General features: G+C 42.9%; 1 protein-coding gene across 1 annotated transcript; it reads right to left on the bottom strand.

Moving 5' to 3' along the window:
• Positions 1-855: 855 nt before the first annotated feature.
• On the bottom strand, positions 856-20245 carry Lrrc52 (leucine rich repeat containing 52). The gene is made up of 2 exons (XM_005071414.3): positions 19334-20245; positions 856-1309 (listed from the first exon to the last, which is right to left on the bottom strand). Exons 1-2 carry the CDS (start codon positions 19953-19955, stop codon positions 990-992), a joined length of 942 nt encoding a protein of 313 aa, XP_005071471.1. The 5' UTR covers positions 19956-20245; the 3' UTR covers positions 856-989.
• Between the last annotated feature and the right edge of the window lie 1276 nt (positions 20246-21521).

The raw sequence follows: 21521 nt of genomic DNA, 5'->3' as shown, positions 1-21521 counted from the left end.
GATTATCTGGGTAGCAAGCAAAGAGAAACCTGGAGTGTGTCTTTGGCCTGCATCGAGCGCTCTTCTCTTTTAGTTTTTTCCCTTTATGTGTGCATCACCGACAGTGGGACCATGGCTTGTGCACTTCGCTGCTCTGCTGAACAACTCAAGCAGGACAGCAGCTCCCAGAGCACGGAGGCACAGGGCATCTGTTTTGGTGTCAGGCAGCCAACAGTTCAACAACTACTCCTTATCACACTTCTGCAAATTGGAGTTTGCTACTGTATGGCCAAGTACCTCAGAAATACAAGGGTCACATTGACCACTTGGCCCTGCTGTTGAGAGAATTAACCTGTGGGTGAAATGTGTACAGGGCTGGCTACCATACTAGGCACTTGGTAAGGGTTCTGTTACTAGTGTCACCTCTGTGTATCTCACACCCCTGTTTGGCCAAGGCAGTGTAACGTAGTTATTGTATCTAACTATATTAGATGATAAACATTTGGTTATGTTGCTAAGTGTTTGTGGACAGTGGTTAAATATGCCAGTCCTCATCTTACTGGTAGGCTATACTAATATCATCTGATAGTCAAGATAATTATGAGATGGCATGTGAAGGTAACTCATGGCCACACAGTACTTTGGACTTCTCTGCAGATTGTTTGCTCTTTGAGAAAGATTTTAAGTCTTGGATTTTTCCATCTCTCTCCAGCATTTACTTTTGAGACATAGTAATTAGATACAAGATCATTTGCTTTTAGGGTGGGCTTCCTTGGCATTTAGATGACTCTAACAACTTTTCTTGAATCTGGTTTACTCCATTCCGCTGAGCTCCAGGAAGTGTGTGTGGGCTGGTATAGCAGGAAGGGACCAGCCTCAGAAGTGACCACCAAATACTTTATTTTACCGAGAAGCTTCAATCTCCAAGACAGTGGTGGTAAGATGGGAGGGTGAGAGAGAAAGCAGGGAGCCAGACCAGGGAAGGCACAATTGGTAGTGCTCTCTGACAGCTAAATCAGATGAGGGAATCGACCCTGGTTGAAGTAAGCCTTGCTTCGGAAAATCTTGTTGGTGACCCTATTCCCAGCCTCATCTTCGGTGTCATCCCCACCTGACTTTCGGTGGGTACTCTGGTATAGCACAGCACACACACCTGTGAGCCAGGCAGCCACAGTGCCTGCAGCGAAGATGCAGAAGCCGATGAGCAGTAGGAAGATGTAGTCTTGGTGGTTCAGGTGTGTGAGGCACATGTACTGGAGTGGGTTCCCCACCCGTGCGATGGGCCACCCAGACAGCTCAGTGGGCTCCGTACACGTTGCATTCTGACCATCTAGGAAGAGAAACACAAGCAGGCAGGGTGCTGAAACAGCAGGCTTCCCAGTGTCCTAAGCCAAAGGGAAGGGTGTTTGGAGCTCACAGCCCCAAGTGTAGCCTATGGGCCAACAGCACTGGTGTCGCCTAGATCTTGTTAGAAATGCAGAATTTCAGGCCCACACCAGGCTGGCTGAGTTCTCTGCTTCTCAACAAGAGTCCCAGGGTGTTTGGTGGCATACTAAAGTTTAAAAAGTGCTGTACCGAGGACTATATCTTACTCCCAGGCTTAGCTACATTCATACCATGATAATGGCCTTTGCCTAAAACCCTCTTTAAGGAAAGGAGAGACCCCAACAGAAAGTTGGAAACTTAAGCATGGAATGTTGGGACATTGGAACTAAGGTTTATCAGCTTTCCCCTTTCCCTCCCTTTTTCAACCTACATTTCTCCATTTCCTGGTCCCCATCTCTGTACTAGTGCCTGAGCCCACTTTATGGTTTGAATGTTAATTGTCTGCCTAAAAGATGCATATTTTGAAACCTTGGTTCCTGGCTGCTGGTGCTATTGCGTGACTGAACCATGAGGGGTTAACCTTGTGGAAAGTACTCATTAATCCATCAAGGACTTCACAGCAATGGGCTCTTAGTAGGCAGGGCTTAGTTGGAGGAGATAGGTCATTGAGATGTGACTTTGAAGGTTGTATCTTTCCCCTGGACCCTTGCTTGCTGTCTGATCCCTGGCTGCCATGGGTGAACAGCCTTGTTCCACTCTGTGATCTCTGCCTTGATGCTCTGTTTGAACACAAACTCACAGCAATTGGGATCAAGCCCTGTAGGCTGAAGGCTCTGAAATCATGAGTCAAACTAAATCTCAGTTTCTTTAAAATTGTTTCTCTCAGGTATTTTGTCACATTGATGAAAAGCCAATTAACAGAGACCATTAATATCACCCAAGAGAACCAGAAACCATGTACCTCACTTCAGGGAGCGACAGGATTCCTATGAAAGTCTCTGGTGTATTCTTTATATGGAAGTCTGGGAAGCTCAGTGTAAAGACTTTGCCACTAGGTGAAGCAGTTCTACATGAATAACTTGAATTTCAGTCACTTTTAGCAGCTGATCCAGCTTCCTGGCTGCTTCCCTGAGTGCCTCCCCATATCTGGTACCATGAACTTTAGTATATAGCAGAAGGAAAGGAGGACTCTTGAGCTATACAGAACAGGGATCCAGTCCGAATCATGCAGACTTTGACAGGATACTCATTTCCTTTCTGAGTCCTGCTTTCCCACCCCACAGGCACAGAGCATGTGTGCTGTGCATTCTCAGGGTAGTTAACAGGATTAATAGGCACGGCTGAGAAGGCAGGCTACTGTGCAATACTCAGAGCATTATCCTCAGCTCTGTTTCTGAAGCTATGTGTACTCTCCCATGCTGTGTATGTTGTGGTACCCAGGTAAACATACCCAGCATATTTATGATGAATATGAGCTATAGCTCAGAGTCAAGACCAGGGTTTTCGATGACCACTGACCACAATTAATCATAATCATAATTACTATTTTCTAAGCTTTTAGTGTAAAGCTGACCTATACATTTTATCTCATATAATGCTTATAACCATCTTGATGTTTATATTTTCATCTTTATTGTATAAAGAAGAGAATGGAGATTTAGGAAGTTTCATGGATTTGGAGGTTCTAGATAACTCAAAGTATCGAGCCAGGAAACTACAGACAGAAAATCAGGACTGAGCTGTTCCAGGAAGTGTAGAGACATGGGGACTATAACCAGAAGATATAACAGAGAAGATTCTTCTAACTTTAGAGTAGGAAGTATGCAACTATGTTGTGACATCACTGTCCTTGGTGACAAGGAAATTATGGAAGAAGGCTTAGCTAGGAAATCCTAACAGAAGCTAGAGGTAGGAGAATTATAGAGGAGTTGGCTGGAAGGATGCCTGGTGGGTTTGAGTGCATGGAAAGAACAGTGGAAGGGGTACCATTCTTGCCCTTCTTCTTGGTGTTCTGGTAGGAAAGTTACAACTGCTATGTGGTGGGTAATGGTACTGCAGATGGTTGTTGAAGGAGGTTGTAAACCTAGGGAGTACAAAGCCTGTACCCTATTCATTGCTTGTGGTGATCACTGAGGACAGGGGAGGAAGCCATTTTCCTCTAGACTGAGTGTGGCCAGGTATTCCTATGGGCCACCCTGATGGTGTAGAGGGAAAGGGACTGTGGGCTTGAAGGGGCTGAAACAGTCATGTCTTGGCCTAACTGAAGGCTTTTTGGACTCTGTCTGAGAGTTCAGGAATGGAGCTAGGAGGAAGCTCCTGACACTTTGAGGATTCCATCCAGACAAGATTCCCAGGTCACCTGCACAGACTGCCAGAGAAAGTCAGATTTGAAAAAGGAAAACGTGGGATTCTGAGGGTCGGAACTGTGTCTAGGGGTTTATCTCATTCTATTTTTAAAAAAGATTTGGCTTTCAAATTGGGGTTTGGGCGGCAAAGATGAGACTAAACATTAAACACACACTTCCCCATTTCAGAGCATTAACTTTGAAAGGAGCAATTAGGCGGTGATTTTAATGCATTGTTAGGCTGCTGTACAAGTGAGGGATGTGGGTGGCTCTGTTAGGAGGGAGGCTTGGGCTTTTCTACAGTTCCCTTCTCTCCCCTTCCCCCATCACATCAACTGTCAAGGCTGAGCTTCTCTCTCAGTCTCCCTGCTCTGTGATCCTAAGTTTCCCAGCTATAGCTCATGTCACAGACAAACGCCAGACTTAGCTTTTCCGAGACTCATACGATTTAAAAGGTTCCTGTGATCCCCATTGTGGGCTTCAGAGTAACACCCACAGCACTTGTCCTGGCTCTCAGCATCTGTCCCCTTCATCCTTTCTTCCCTGCTGCACTCCTGGTAGCTCACTTTCTCACCAGTCTAAATGTCTATAGTTTTGATTACATCTTGGCCTGGCCCTCATCTGTAGCTAGCTATACCATGTAATACATGGCATCCACAGCCTCTCTCTCCAGTCTTCTGATCAAGCTCTAACCCTAAAGCTCCTCTTCTACAAGACCTTCCCTGGCCATCAACCCTCACAGGTCATGCCCTCGTTCCCTTCCTGAACTCATCCACAGCTTTGCCTGATATCCTTATAATATACATGCCACAGTCTACCCTGTGTGCAATGTTTATTTCCATGACTGTTTTTTCTATCCTGCCAGAGCAAGTTTTAGCTCTTGAAGGTGTAAAGTATATCTGATCATTATTTTTATTATTATGAGCTATTATTCACTGCTATTTGTAAGTATTTAGAGTTTTTTTTAGTAATTTTAAAAGATAATTGGATTCTAGTTAAATTCTTAAAGATAATTGGATTCTAGTTTAATTCTACTGTGGTTAGAAACATGTTCTGTCATTTTGAAAATCCTTAGGAAATTTTTTTGGGGGGTTTTTTGAGACAGGGTTTCTCTGTGGCTTTGGAGGCTGTCCTGGAACTCGCTCTGTAGACCAAGCTGGCCTGAAACTCTGCCTGCCTCTGCGCTTGAATGTTGGGATTAAAGGTATGCACCACCAATGCCCAGACAAAAAAAATCCTTAGAAATTTCTTGATAACTTGCATTATGGCCTAGCATCAGGGCAATTTTAGTAAATTTTCTTGGTTCTAAAAAACACATATTTTATCTTTTTTTTTTAGTATATTGTTCTGTTTAATGCCCCTTCAACTGTGGTATTATAGAGATCTACATCTTGCTGACTTTTAAGTTTAATTTACATTTTATCTTTGTGTGTGTGTGTGTGTGTGTGTGTGTGTGAAAGCTCGAGGTTGATGTCTTCTATTAGTCTCCCCTCCCCTTACATATTTTGAGACAGTCTCTCACTGAACCTGGAGCTCACTGTTTTGGCAGGACTGGTCTGTCAACAAGTCTCAGGAATTCACCTGTCTGCACCCCCTCCAGTAGAAATGTATGGCCATGTCTGGATTTTAACATGGCTGCTGGGGATCCAGTCTTAGGTCCTCATGAGTCATTAAGCATGCAGTCATCTCTCCAGTCTCCCCTGCTTACTTTATAACTATTGATTGTTCTTGAGTTCTTGTTAGTCTGTTGGTTGTCTATTTGTTCCTGTGGGAAGGAATTGTATCTTTTATAGACACATTCTAACTCCAAACTTTCCTATAAAAGTCAGCATTCCATTTAATTCTGTCATATTTAACCTATGTTAAATAGATACATAGAAAGTTACAACTGTTGCCTTCAGTTATTGACTAATAGCTGTAACTGTCAGTAATGTTTCTTGATGTAAAGAGTGCCTTCATCCTAGGGTGGTTGCACTGAATTCCTTTTGGCTAGTATTTGCATTATTTATCTTTTTCACTCTTTTGGTGTATCAATTTCCCAATATTTAAGGCATATTTTTCTGAGCAACTTATACCTGGGATTTTTTCCCCCAAGCTAGTAAAACTTTCTGTTTGTCAGTCACTTGAAATTTTGTATCTAGTAACTTACTTGTTTTCCATTTATTTCATTTTTATGTCCCATTTCTTCATTTTGCCTTCTTTATTATTTAAATCCATTCTCTTAGCTTGTTAGTAATATATTGTTTTTTCTAGTCAGACTTGGTGACTTCAGAGACCCTGTACTGTGTACTGATAGTGGGGTATTTGATGGGTGCTGGGTATCACATGAAGCATTTATAAAATTAACTGTGAAACCGACTCTGAATCAGCTTGGAGGGTAGTTTTAAATATTGTATATGTATTCTTCCATCTTATATAGGACTACCATATACTATTCTCGGACAACTCCAAGGGGCTCCATTCACATTTTATGTGTGTCTACGCCCCTGACATCCCTTCTTTCAGTACTACTCCAGTGGGCCCAGAGCATCTGCCCCAGTTAAAACTCCCAGGCACAGTCACAGATCCTATTAACGTTTAACTACTTAACTATTAAGTAGTTAACTTAAACGTTAATGGCTCCTAAGGAAACAAATTATCACCTTGATTATTTCTGCACACAGTATCTTACTCACAGGCAGTAAACATGTCTTCCAGAAGCATGTGTATGCAGAAACCAGGCAGTCTGTGCTGCAGAACCACACATTGGTTTTAAAAGGTTCTGGCCTCCCTTTGAACTCAGGGCTCCTTCTAAGAGGAGCCATTCCTTGGTCTACAGAAATGTTCTGCGTAGTTCTGGGCAAAGGCCATTCTCCAGATGTCCCAGCATTTGGTGCAAATGGAAGCAGGCCTGTTCAAGCTGCATCCTACTGTGTGCTCAGAGAACTCTCTGGGCTTTGGTGGGGGGGGTGAGCCTCAAGGGTACAAGGAGTGGAGGAATTTGAGGTCACCCCTTCAAACATCAATATTCTTTCCTTTTTACCCTTTCCTTTCCTCCTTTCCAGTCTCTTCCCGTTCTTCTCTGCAGTATTTAGGATTCAGTGTAGGAACTAGTGTACAGTAGGCAACATTTATCACTGAATGAGATTCCTGGCCTCTTTAAAATGGTTTGAAATAGAGTCTCAGTAGGTTTCCCAGGCTGTGAGCTCATTCTATTCCAGGCAGGTTTTGAACTTGGGATCTTCCCACCACAGTCTTTGGAGTAATTGGAATTATAGGTGATCCCCATCAGGTCTGGCTCAAACTCCTATTTTTGTTGGTTTACGTGGTTTTTGAAGAACTTCTTAACTCTCTTAGTCTCCATGTCTTTGGCCTATTATTTGGAACAGGTCCCCTAGGTGAAAATTTGGGAAAACACCATGGCATCCTTTTGTCCAGTGGATGAATCCAGAGGAGATGGTTCCTTTGAAATGAGTCTACCCTGAGGAGCTTAGCAGTCTAACACCACGGCACTGGCATTTTATGAACCTTTTTACTTCTGACATGGGTTCTACTTTTGCATTATCCAGTTATCTTCCTGTGATGTCCCGAGTTGTTTTCATATTTTTTGGCATAATCACTCTGTGCTGGCTAGTTTTGTGTCAATTTGACACAAACTAGTGTCATTTTGGAAAATGGAACCTCAGCTGAGAAAAGACCTTACCAGATTGGCTTATGAGCAAACCTGTGATGTATCCTCAAGGATAACACACAACTTATAAACTTTCAGCAGTGAAGGACACTACTACACACCAGTGGACCAGGAAAAACAAGGAACTCTCCTTGCTAACATCCCGTATTTAATGCATAAGCAAACACTGTGGGTCCTACTTTCACTATTATGTGCCTTGATCTTACTGTGCAGTGTTACCCTGATCTGAGTTACCATCTCCCCTCACTTACATACCCCTTTCTTGACCACCCCTCTTCCATAGAGCAGTAGGAGCCATGTGTCAATCACAAAGCATGTTACTACTTTGCCAAAAACCCTTCCAGGCTTCCTTGTCACATTAGGATAAAACCCAATACTTCTGTGGCTTATTTGCTGTGTGGTCTGGCTTCTGACTAGTTGCTTTGGTCTCATTTCTTTCCTTTTTTTCTTGCTTCACTCTGCTCCAGCCATTCATGTCTTCTAGTATGTCAAATTCATTCCATCCTAGTGTCCTTACCTCTGCTCATTTTCTTGTCTAGAAAGGCGCTCCTTTACCTTGCTTCACATTTACATGGCTTTTCCCTCACCTTATTTGGTTCTCTGCTCAGAAGCCACTACCTGAATACCTCCTGATCTAAGCTTCTACCTGGCCATGATGACATAGGGGCCAGGCATGCTCCTCCCTTGGAGCAGTTATTGCTGGGTGGCATGATGTATGTTTGCTTACAGTCTTCCTCTCACCTGAAAATGTAAACTTCACACAGTATGTCTTTTCCACAGGAGTTTGTTTAGTGCCTGACCCAGGCCTTAGCATCGAGTTGGCATTTAGACTCCAGGCTGGGCTTCTTGTACTTTAATAACTGTCACTTGGGGGTAACAATGGTATGCCTTACCTAGACCAAAGACTGGGGCCAAAGATCTTGGCTATTACAAGAAAATAAACTGAGAACAGCAAGAGTTTGCCTCTAACATGATTTCAGTTCTAGTCTTGGTTGATTGGTTGTTTTGGGACAGATTTGAACCATTCTGTAGCCTAGAATGGCCTGCAACGCACAATGTAGCCTAGGCTAACCTTAGATTTCTACAGTCCTCCTGCCTCAGACTTCGAAGCTCTAAGATTACAAGTATAAGCCACCACATTCAGCTCGGTTTGATCATAGCTATATTTTAATTAGATGTGTCAGGTATATATCAGTTATTCCTTTAGGTTGAGAGAAAGGCCAGATTTTTTCAGGATGTGGCATAAGGGCCAGACACTGAATTTGATGCTTTTTAGTGTGATACATTTGCAAGAGTTTACACCTCTTCCCCAAGAGCTCTGGCACCTCAAATTCCTTGTGTATGAAGACCTTAGTAGAACAGTGCCGGCTTACCCTGCTTCTGTCTGAACATCTGCAACTGTACCCTTTTCTACATCCCACTAATACTTGGCATCACCACCAGGAAGCAGGGGTCTACACTAGAATTGAAGTGATAATGATAGCTAGCACTGGTCAGCACTCACAACTGCGGACTCATTTTTAGTTAACTTCTACAACAACACAAGGGATACGGTCTCCATTACTTTTCAGACAAGAAGACTCAGATCATGACGATTTTTTTTGGCCCCAGTGAGGTAGATTATTTAAAACCAGGCAGTTCAGGGTTGAGTTATGTAGCTTGGTGGTAGAAGATTTGCCTAGTCTGCCTGAGGCCCTGAGTTTGATCCCCAACACCATAGAACAATGCCAGCAGCCAGAGCCCAACTTAGTTTCATAGCTCAATCAGCACTTGGTCATTTCAAGAACAGAAGATCTGTTATCATCTGATGTCTTGGAAGTGTCATGGAAAGCATTGTGTGAAACTATACTTGGAAAGTCACTCTCCACCTGTACCTCACAGAACACAACATGGAAATTCTCGAAGTCACTCTCCCACCTGTGCCTCACAGAACACAACATGGAAATTCTCGAAGTCACTCCTCCACCTGTACCTCACAGAACACAACATGGAAATTCTCGAAGTCACTCCTCCACCTGTACCTCACAGAACACAACACGGAAATTCTTGAAGTGAGTCCCTTGGCTGCACTTGCCACATTTAGGGTTTCCTTCCACTCCTCCACAGCCCTATGAGACAGAGGAGGGACCGTTGCCTGGTTCTAGAGACCATTTGCTCCCTTCTTCATGGGACTCCCCTCGTTAGTCATTCTCCCCGATCTCCTGAATATTTTCTCTTTCTCTCTGAATTATCACATTAACTAATGATTGGATCGATTTTTCTCTTAAAGACATACTTTTTCTGCTTTATCACCTGTATCCTTCATTCCACAACCAGACTTCCTAGACGAGAGATTTATATTATATACTCTTCTCTCTGCACCGTCCATGGCCCACCCCTGACTTCCGTCCAGTCTCACACCAGGGACCTTGTGGTTAAATAGGCTGGACAGCTTTGGGTCTTTCAGTATGCTGCTGTTGAAGACTTCGGCTTTTTCAGATGTCCTCCTTTCTGCTTTCCCCCACTCTGTGCTCATGTTCAGCATGCTTGTTGAGTTACGTCCCCCTTCGGTAAGATGGCATTTTCTCTTTGTCAGACTTTGTGCTATTTTCTAAGGGTGCAGGCATATTGTCATAGTGCTCCCAGTATATTAGAAAAGAGGTTAAAGTACAAACTGATTACTTACAGTTTTGCTTACAGAGAGAAAGTATAAGGGACCAGGAGAAGGCCAGTTCAATCCTAAGTCCTATTGTTTCTACCTTCCAAATTCTTCTGTCCTACCTCTGTTTACCTCCATCCCCACTGCTGCTATAGACCACTATTCTCTGACTCCTGCATGTCTACAGGAACTTAATTCCTAACTCTGTCTCCTAACTTGCCTGCCTTTCAGGGCTTCACGTGATACATAGCATGGTCCTCATTAATGGTCATTTAGGATAAACCTTCATCTCACTTTCTAGTTGCATTGGTCATGCTGGATTCCTCCAGGATAAGGTGCTCTTTATCTGGAAAGATGAGCAAACTCCCGTTGGCTGTTCTAGACAGTCTTTTACTGATGCTTTCCACAAGCCTGAGTTTGCAGGGTGGTTTGAGAAACCACAATGAGAACTCTGGTGCTTTACCAGTTGAAAGACCTTTAGACACCTTCCTCTCAGGGATCCCCTTTGGGTTGAGTAAAGGAGCCTATCAGAATCACTGGTTAGCCACTGTTTTGGGAGGTGGTTTAGTCACCTCCCTTTCTGCCCCTTCACTGTCCTCAGAAAGATGATCGTCTGGCATCAAGGCCAGGGAATATTTTGTAGGATATGACAGCCAGGCTGGCAGAGCAGTTGACAATGTTTGAACCATCTGCTGCACAGAAATTAATTCTCATTTTCTCTCAACTTCTCTCCCCATCTCTGCTTCTAATCTTTATTTCAGTGTCTTTGATGGAGGAACTTGGAGCTGGGTTAACATTTATAGTGAAATGGTGAAAGACCTGAATTCATTCTGGAAATCTAAGTTTTGGCACAACTGAGGGTGACTTTGTACTTGGTGTGTTGAAATGGGGCCCATTATCCTATTACAGCTGCCTGGATACAGGATGAAGTAGCCTCAGATTGAAACTAAGATATTCTCTACTCAGATGCTCTCAGAATGACTTGGACCTGAAGCAGCACATGACCCAGCCCATCTGCTCCCTGCAGATGTCCCGCAGTTGCTTTGTGTACCCACCTCTGTGGCATCCTTGCCCAGATTCCTCCTTAACTTTTGGGCCCCACCACTGGGCTCAGTTAGAACTGCCTAAGGACTGTAATTTAAGAGCTGACACAAGGAGATCCTCTGTCCTAAACTGCTTCATTCCTATCTCTGGTAGCCAGTCACTTTCGGAATTCTTAATTTCTGATTGTTTCCTGTCAAACTGCAAATTCCCCATGAGGGAAACATTTCAAATGTTTACTACCCATTAACATCTCAGTGTGAATTAATTTGTTCTCTACTTGGAACAGCCCCAGAAGCTCTAGAACACAGGATATTGCCATAGACTCTCTGAGAAGTGGCCTAAGGACACTTGTATTAGTAGTTCAATGACTCAGAATCTCAGTGTGTGTGGTTTTATTTGTGCTCATTAGAGTTTAAGGACCTCTGTCTGGGTGTGTCAGGCCTGGAAAGAAAGACTGGGGGCACTGACTCCCTTGTGGTGAAGGATAAGTTGACAGAACTTAACTCAGGCAGGAGAAGAATGCCAGAGTTGTGGCCTCCTGCTTCTTAATTTCCCTTCATAACTATAAGTAGCCATCTTTACTAGGAATACCTCCATCTCCTCTTTTACCCATCATGCACTTGTTTTCCTGGGTTCCTATCTGTTGAGCATCACTCTCTTCTTCTACATGGATGTCTTATTTTTCTATTTAGCTATGACACCTGTCAGATACAAGGGTTCTTGGAGAATTTCACATCTTTTCCTCCCACTTTAAAGACAAGAAAATCTAGACTCAAAGTGAGGGAATAGCCCTCCTTAAGTCACACATCAGGGTTGCTGCAACCAGGGCAGGGCTTTCTGGCTTTCCACTCTATTTTGCATCTCTTCTATCCATAGATGGTCTTATTAGGCAGGAATTTGGACTTATTTGTCTGTGACACAACAATCTTCACATATTTTGAACTTATAAGAATATAATAAGTGTTCTAGAGTCAAATAGGTTGGTGTATGCAATAACAAAAAATAGTATAAAAATGGAGAACAACCTAGAACTTGGATGTCAGAATATAAACATCCTGGGGCAGACCTATTAGTCATTTACCTGTGAGGACACTTGCTATAGTTTGGGTATGAAATGTCCCCTCAGAACTCATGTTGACAGCTTAATCACCAATGTGATGTTCAGATGTGGGGTCTTTGGGAATTGATGGAATCATGGGTTCTTTGACCTAATCAGTGTGGGTTAGCCCATTGATGAATTAGTAATTTGAGGTCATTATTGGGAGACAGTAGAAACTAAAAAGTGGGACCTCATTGTAGGAAGTAGCTTACTTTGTTGCGAATCCTTCCTCCTTTATCTCTCTGCCATGAGCCTAGAAACCATAGAGCCAGCCAACTGTGGACTTAAGTCTTTGAAACAGAAACCCAAACAACCTTTTTGTCCTCTAGGTTGTCTTTTTCAGACATCTTATCACAGCAGCAGCAACAACAACAACAACAACAAACTCCAAATACCAACAAGCCAAACAAACAACTGTCCTCTCCAACACAAACTAACATACTACCGATTCTAAAGCTTCAGTGTAAGGCTACCCTGTTAAATGGCTTCTCCAGCGCTGTGAGAGCCACTGTCCTGTGTGGCTGCTTAAGTGGACAGGCATGAAATGACAATTAGAAATGCAGGCCAGTGGTACTCTAGATTTCAAGAACTCCATAGCCACATACAGCTAATGGTTACTGTATTGGAATCACATATAAAATGTTTCCAATGCTGCAGAAATGTCTGTTTGGGCTGTCCTGGGCCAGACTTTGCCAGTAAAAGGGAAGCAGACATAGAGATTGGGAGCTCAAAGATGGGTGAGTTTTTGAAGACCATCACAGGAATATTTAACCCTGTCCCTCTAGGGAAAGCAAATATCCCGGGAAGAATTCAACTGCCACTCTCACCTTCAGATAGCACTAATGACTGGAAAATTACAACTTCGGCCAGGAATTAATTCACCTACTTGCTGACCTGGGCTAAAAAGGAAATGGAATGCATGCGTCTGTTTTTAACCCTGTACTCATCAAGGCTCAGCAGGGTACCTGACATCTGGCATATCATAACATACTTCTGTTTCTGATATTCTCTGCATTTGGAAAGTGAGCTGTGTAAGACTGAATACTTTCATGTATCCGGGTATAGTGTCACTGTAGGATTTTATTTGAGTAATACTTTAGATAATAGTACCAAAAGTCTTGTTAATTTGGGAAACTGTTGTTGGGGAATATCATTTTTAGGTGTGACTTTTGTTTATACTGCATTTGTTTAACTCTGTAAAGCTGTGTTACTGTGCCTGTCTAAAACGTCTGATGGTCCTAATAAAGAGCTGGATGGTGAGGCAGGAGCAAGGGCAAGCAGGGCTGGCAGGCAGAGGATAAGTAGAAGAAGAAATGAGAAAGGAGGAGCAAAGAGAGAACAAGGATAGGACATCAGGGGCCAGCCACCCGGCCACCCGGCCACCCGGCCAGCTATGGAGTAAGAGTGCAAGTAAGATTTATAGAAGAGAAAGATAAAAGCCCAGAGTGAAAAAGGTAGAAGGGTTAATTTATAAGAAAAGCTGGCTAGAAACAAGATAAGCTAAGGCCAGGCATTCAGAAGTAATAATAAGCCTCCATGTGTAATTTACTTGGGAGCTGGGTGGCAAGGCCCCTCAAAACACCAAAAGAGAAAAAAAATCATACAACTACAAAGTTTCAATATTCCTGTTATGTGCAGGATTATGATGAATTGAGAGGAGCGAACCATGTCAGTTTCCTGTACAGCACCCCCTCCAAGGGTCCCCTGAGCCCAGGATGTGATATAGGAGAGGGGCATATCCTCATGCTTTTTCTTGAGTCCCCTTCAGTTTTTTTCAGGACCTCTGTTTTCTTCAAGATTTTCTACTGTTGCAGAACTCATCTTAGTTAATTAGAGATCCCAGTAGTTTACCCACTCCTCTTACAGGAGAGCTGATAGCCGTGCAGGGATATTTGTATTATTCTCCTCAGGAAGTTAATATTCTTGCAGGGACCTTTTCAAGGTCATGGCATTGGGGGCATGAATATCCTGTGTCTAATTTCAGCTCAGTAGTAGGCAGCAGTGGGGAGGTATTGGAGTAAAGCTTTGCTCATCACTTGGAAATCACAAGGGTATGCCACCCCACACTCGGACTGACTTCTTGCCTTCTTCCTTGGAAAGCTATACATCCATACCTGCCTCTGGAAGTGGATTCTCTTTAGGTTGAGCTTTAAGCCCCAGATTAGGTGAGGCAGGCACAGCCACCTTGGTGCTGCTGGTCTACCCTGAGTCAATAACTCCTGATAGGTAACCAAGTCTTGATTTTGATCTCAGTTTGACTCTCCAGGGTTTGAGAGTCTGTGTGCACAATTTATCGAAAATCCATACCTTCCAGGGGTCCCCTTGCCTGTTTCCTCATGTATTGTAATTCTAGGATTTAATAATCACCTTCCCATATTCTATGCACAACCCATTTATATATCTATAGTCCTGTTTCCTAGACAGTATTTTGTGTGTTGAGCCTTTCTGAAGTCCACCCCTTGTTCAAGGAACCACATGGCTGACATCTTCTCTATAGTATTGTGCTTTTCTCTTATATTTATTGAGCAGTTGTTTACAGAATGCTTATAAAGTGTCAAGCTTAATGCTAATAGCAGTTCGTAGATGTTCTTGTTTCATTATGACAGCCCTAGGTAGGCTGGTTCTATTATTATCCATGTCTTAAAGATGAGGATACAAATTGAAGGTCAGAGAGGTTAAATGACTTACCTGATATCTTATAATAGTAAGTGTTGGGCTAGGGTCATAACCCAAGTCTATTTGTCTTCAGAACCTGAGCTCTTAGCACTGGGCTCTGCTGTCTGCATGGTGGCTGTCCATCACTTATAGTTAAGGTTGACATAAGTGTGTGTCTAGGAATATATTGGCTCCAGTTTTATTTAGCTCTGCAGTGTCCCACATATTGGGACACATAATGATGGTGCTGACCTCCTAAAATCACGAGTCTCTGTATTACAGCTCCTCTGAGCCTGGATTAAAGTTATAGGCACTGGCAATTATTTTGTAGTGGGAGTCACTCAAAATGCATTTAAAGGGATGAAGAAATGAACTAAATGGTAGCATGCAAATATGTTACTTCACTGCTTTAATTTTTTATTCTTGTTTTATGTATATGGGTGGGTGGTTTGCCTGCATGTATTGTGAGTACACCACATGCATGTAGTGCCTGCATAGATCAAAAGAGGGTGTCAGATTCTGTGGAACTGGAGTTATAGACAGCGATTAGTTTCTGTGTGAGTTCAGGGAGCTAGGGAACTTAACCCAGGTCCTCTGTAAGAACAAGTGATCTTACCTACTGAGACATCTTTCCAGCCCCTCACTTCTTGCTTTATAAGGGACATATAGATTGACATTGCAACACCATACTGCCCTTAATACCACACTACAGGAATCATACTAATGCTAAAGGATGGTATCTCCTTGCATCAGCATAACCTATTTACAAACTGGATTCTCCTTTACAACCAGGCTACTTTGCTTATGTCATTGAAATTCCTCCTGTATCCTGAACTGTGGACATCTGGGGGCGGGGCAAAGGGTGAGTTTCATGCTAGAACATGTCAAGCTCACCATTTTCACAGCAAATGTAGGATATAAGTAGGATAGTTTGCAATTGAGAGTTCACCAAGAATGTTTGTGTATAGAAAAGGTATTTCTACCCTGTAGAATAATTACTGTGTGTTCAATTTGGTGTATGTTTGTATGCATGAGTAGATACATGTGCATTTATACATGTATGCATGCTATGCAGATGTAATTTATAGGCATAAATATGTATATATAGTGATACCTACCTCTGTGTGTTATATGTTCATATGTTTTTATGTGTGTTTGCATACATGTATGCACATGTTTCTTGTTTTATTTTTTGTTTTTTGATTTTGGAGACAGGGTTTCTCTGTGTATTTCTGGCTGTCCTGGAACTCACTGTAGACCAGGGTGACCTCAAACTCACAGAGATCTACCTGCCTCTGCCTCCTGAGTGCTGGGATTAAAGGAGTGTGCCATTACCTTCTGTCTAATGGTCCTGTTTGGGTGTGTATGTGCATATATATGTGTGTGTGTGTGTGCATAGGAAAGGTAAATATGAGATTGGATAAGAACCAAATGAAGAGCAACACTAAAGTAGATTTGTCCTTTTAGAGTTTGGGTAGATTATGTGAAATCTTTACAGGTAAAAGAATATTGCTCAATTACTTTTTGATAGTACCTGTTAAACAACAACAACAAAGATCTTTTGTGAGTCTAAGTAGTAGACAGATGTGGGATGAAACTGGTTTAGTTATATTTAACTAACCTGACATGATAGTGATAGGATTTTCAGATTTAAAAGATAATACTGTCTCACAATGACTTCCCTTGCTGTAGTTTGCACCTAAAATGTTTCCTGAAGGTCTGTGTATTAAAGGTTTGATCCATGATCCATGAAGCTATTAGTAGGTGGATGAATCTTTAAGAGGGGATGACTAGTTGAGGAGCTTGTGCAGCTGTGTGCATTCCCTTGAAGGAGATTTTGGGACCCCAGTCCCTTCAGTAGCTGCCTCTGCCGTGGGCTTTCACTGTGACATATTGCTTTGCTGCAGGCCCAAAAGCAGATCATGGAAGCTTCAGAACTCTGAGCCAGAATAAGTAGATTTTCTCAGGTATTTTTGCCAACTTACCCTAAATTGTATAGCTCAGACCTCAACTTGAAATCAAGTTTTTAAAAATATTTATTAGTGGTGTGATTTTAGTCAAGCCAGCCTATGTCCCCATCCAGTGGCAGGATCAGCAATATCAATTCTAGTCTCTTCCACAGGCTAGTGGCACAGAATTTATTTAAGATTTGGTGTAGTATCTGAGTAAAGAAAATGAGACATGCGAGGGAAAACTATTTCAGAGATTTATCTGCCCTTGGCCTATTCATTTTTTCTGAGAGATCGGCAATGAACAGGAATAATATGATCATATTTCTCCAAGAAGTGGTCTAGAAGGCTCCTCTGTGCCTCTGGACAGCAGAGTAGACGAGTAGACCAGCAGTTATGGGTTCTACTGGCTAGTAGAGCAAAACTGTGTCTGCCCTTTATCCCTGAGGGACTTATGAGCTTGGCAAGACAGATATGCCTTCTACTGTCTTTGAAAACATGCAGTGAAACAGACCTGTTTTATAATCTTGTTCAATTATGGATTGAATTGAATGAGTCAAGGAGTCCAAAGGAGTCAGCCTGGAAATTCTGAGAAGACACAACTGTAAAAGCAGAAATTTGATTAAGGAAAATTGCATGAGGGGTGAAAGCTTGGTAAATTGCATGGTAGATTTAGAAGCTGGAATAGAATGCAAATTGCCATGGTATAGTCATCTAGGGTAGGAGGTTGCTCTGGCAACCTGGTGGCCACTACTCAAGGAAAATTTGTATGTATAGCTGGATCATACAGATACATGACTTGCATGAGGTTTGGCCTGTCAACATTCTGTGGTGGAATGGGGGAGGCGCTTATAAAGTCTTGTCCCTACCTGAGGAACTTTTGGCGGTTAGTGGTTACCAGGGAAGGGGAAGATATTTTCTTCAGTGATGTAGCCAATGGCAAGTTGCCTATGATCCTGTATTCCTGTAAATAACACCTTGCTTATATTCACGTGAGTGAATGTGTGCTCGCCCACATGTCATGAAAGAAGGGAGACTAGTTGGAAAAAAGAGAATTAGTAGAGATGGAAGGAGGGTAACAGGTATAGTGGGGAGTGACTATAACATGTTATATGTAATTAACAAATGCTAATTAACACTGCTGAGCTCTGAAAATGTGTATGTGGGAATTTGGTTTGGTATAATATCCAAGCAAAGAAAATGAGATGTGTGAGGAAAAACTACCCCCATTGCAGAGGTTTATCTGGCCTTGGCTACATAAATGTGGGGATGGGCAGAACAAGGTGATATCTTTGCACCAGATACATATGTGAAGTGATAGGAACAATCCTATTTAGGAGCTACATTTAATCCAGGGAAATTGACTCTCTGGTAGAGAACTCTTTAGAAACCACAGAGCACCAGTGATGGATACAAGACATTCTCTGACTCCTAGAAAAGATGGTTCAGATGGTATCATGCCTCCTGTCTTCAGTCTTAGTGCTTTTGAGAAGCTTTCTGACAAAGTTACAGTTTCTTTTTGTTTATTCTAACAGTTCTAGCTGAAATCTTTGGCAGCAGAGCCAGATGCCCAGGGCATAAAAGTTAAGGAGGCACTCTGAGTGCTCACTCTCAGTGCCTCCTTAAATTGTATGGAATCCTGGTTTGCCTCACTCTAGTGTCCTTTCTGCCTTTTCAGATGGCCCCTGGGAGGTCTGGAGGGTAGATTGTTACTTGTGACCATCATGACTTTCCCTCCACTTGTTCTGGCAGTGTCATTCTTGGCTGGGAATTGCCAAATAGGACAATACCAGTGACTCGGGCTTTCTGTAGGGGGCCTCATTTCTCTAATTTCCTTGGGGATGAAGGATACAGCAGAGTCCCTGGGAAGAAGATGTGAGATGCTGGATACTGAAGGAGCCATGGCAGAGAGGCTTGGCTCAGTGACTGGAGTGGCAGCAGCTAGCTTGGAACTCTCCCAGGTAAGGAAGGCTCTAACACTGGACTCACGCAGCTTGACACTGAACATTGTCATCTGTCCTGTGATTCATGCCATCCTGTCCTTCCTTGTGAGGTCAGCATTTCAGAACAAATCAAAGGCTTCCCTTTTCCTCTGTCTTCTGCCACCCTGGGAGCTCCCATGCCTCTCTCCCTGGAAACATCTCATAGTCCACTTGGATTCTCTCTCACCTCTGAATGACTGAATTTATTTCAGACCGTGGAAAAATTCAGTCACTGTATTAATCAGATTAATAGTTTGCTAGGGGAACCCGCTGGTACTCTGTTACTTTACAACTATAATACTTATCATTTACATATACATTTTATTGGTTATAATTCTGCAAATTATGTAATAAGTATCAGTTTTATGGATAGGAAACTGAGGTGCAGAGAAATGAGATTTTCCTAAAGGCAGACAAATAGTAGATGACACGTCTGGACTCTGAATTCTCATTCCAGAACCTTGGCTATTAAGCCTTAATGCCTCTCCAGTCAACCCAGGGGGGACCAGGCCAAACAATACCAGTGCTTTTAAGTATTTTCATCTGACTTTCTCTCCCATTGTGACCATCTTTGAACTTACCTTTTCCCAAACCAATTCCTTCTATTCCATCACATCCTTTTCCCCACTCCCAATCAGTCCCTCACCTGGGTGTTCCATTTCGGCCACTAGTAAGTGGATGGCGAACTCCAGGAAAGAACAGTTGCACTTCCAGGGGTTTCCACTTAGATACAGCGTCTGGAGTACCACCAGGTGGTGCAAGGCATCATGGTCGATGGTCTGCAATCCTGTGTTTCTGAGGTCCAGGTACCTCAAAGAGGTGGTGTTGGCAAAGGTGTATTTGTCAAGAGACAACAGATGAGGGTTGTTCGAAATGTTCAGTCGCACCAGGTTGCTGAGCACTGAGAAGCTGAATGGGGAGATGGAAGTTAGGTTGTTGGAGCTGAGATCAAGGTAGATGAGTTTGAAGACTCCGATGAAGGTATAATCCATCAGCTCTCGAATCCGGTTGTTCTGACAGTCCAGGTAAACAAGGTCACTGAGGAATCCTAGCTGCAAAGCTGGTAAACTAGTGATTTTGTTATTGCTCAGGAATAGCCTCCGGGTGTTCAGAGGGATGTTAAGTGGGTATTCCATTAGCTGCATATTTGTGCAAGATACTTCTTGGTCTTGACACAGACAATTGTTTGGACACTTGGACCCTGATACCAGCCCCATTCCTAGAGAAAAGAGTAACAATTGGGGGCCAGGGCCTGAAGCAAGGGACATAGTAAGAAGCCACAGTTCCCCTCCTTCTACCTTCCTGAGGGCGGGCACAAGCTGTCCTGATCTGAAGTCTGCCAGGGGGTGGGGCAGGACAGGGGATGGGTGCTGGAAAAAACTGTAACACTCTAGCTTTGTGCAAAGCAATTTTCCATTACAGGAGAACTGAACAGAAGTTGAAACGAGAGGCCCAGTGCTGGCTTGGTGGCTCTGCCGCTTGCTCAGTCCAGAGTGCTGTTGGAAGCTTGCCCACTTGGCGGCTTTGAAAGGTCTCACCCTTTCCCTGCCTTTGTAAGTGAAGGGGAGCCAGGGGAGAGCCACATGACAATGAGGTTGCCAGTTGACACTTTTGTGATGTCAGCAGCCTCAGGAGACTGCCAGGTGAGGGAAAGGCTTCTTAGCTTTTCTTCTGGTGGTGTGGGGTGTTGTGTGTGTTTGTAGGTAAGCTTGCTCTCTGGAGGATTTGGGCATGTGGGTGCGGGGGACACGCATGAGGGCACTGTGTGCGTGTGTACCAGTGCATGCTTGGACTGTTCATACCAGCTCCTCACAGAGTGTCATAGAGGATTTGACTAGATTGGAGGCCCTAACTCATGGGGGGACTTGGGGTTTCTCCAGCCCCTTCAGACTCTCTGATGATCGATTCCCAGAGTGGATATTTTCTTAGCTTCTGAATTTTGAGGGTACCAGTTGTTTTAGGAAAGGGGTTTGCCTCTTTTGTAATAAAGGAACGGGGAAGCTGTCTCTGGGATGTGTAATTCACTCCATGGGGGAAAGCATGAGGTCAGAAATGAAGATAAAGCACCTTGGGAGTAAAAATTGTATATTTATGGAAAATAGAATCTTACTCTTTAGAAAACTTCATATATAATATAGGTGGCAATATTAATAACTCAATGAAATCTATATTTAGCTTAGCATAGTGCCTGGCACTAGGCATATAATAAATATTTATTGAGTGAATGATGCGTGAATGTCTCTGATGGTTTGCTTCCTTTTCTTGCTTCTCTGCCAAGAGAGAAATTAATAAAGTCAAGTGGATTCATGGCTAGTTAGCTAATGCTTTATTTTGTTTACTGACTCAGCATTTCTTGGGTGGCTGGCTGGGAATTAACATGATGACTTAGGGATGTTTACCAAATTGAAAGTGACCTTCTTTAAGCAGAAATTTCAAACACTTAATGGAATGACCTAAATGATAGTTGTACTAATTGAAACAAGATTTAATTGATAGGGAAGCCAACCTTTCTTTATAATTAAAATAAATTCTGTTTAAAAAACATAAGCAAGCCCCTCCCTATAGCTTAGACTATTGCTCAAAAGATAAATTTAGAACATAAAAGTCTATAGCCTGAGATTAATCTCCAAAGTGGCTATTTCCTCTGGGAGTCGCAGTGGATGGTGCTGCTCAGGCGGGGTCTCCTAGGGACACTTTATTAGGTGTGGGTCATGTGTGCTGGCTGCTTTGTTTTCATGAGTGATGGTCACCGGCTGACCTCCAAGGCTTTCAGAATGCTCTTACTGACTTTCCACTCTCTCTCTCTTTCTCCTTTTGAAACTTTTTAATTACAC

This window comes from Mesocricetus auratus, unplaced genomic scaffold (assembly GCF_017639785.1).
Source record: "Mesocricetus auratus isolate SY011 unplaced genomic scaffold, BCM_Maur_2.0 Super-Scaffold_100676, whole genome shotgun sequence".
Taxonomy (NCBI): domain Eukaryota; kingdom Metazoa; phylum Chordata; class Mammalia; order Rodentia; family Cricetidae; genus Mesocricetus; species Mesocricetus auratus.
Note: the sequence above shows the minus strand (reverse complement) of the source record. Positions and strands in the feature narration are given on the sequence as shown.

Bases quoted from the DNA above. Each gene is read 5' to 3' on its own strand.
- Lrrc52 (XM_005071414.3), bottom strand. From the start codon at position 19,955: ATGTCCCTTGCTTCAGGCCCTGGCCCCCAATTGTTACTCTTTTCTCTA. The intron at 1,310-19,333 runs GTGAGGGACTGA...TTCTCTTCCTAG, and splicing joins GGCCGAAATGGAACACCCAG to ATGGTCAGAATGCAACGTGT.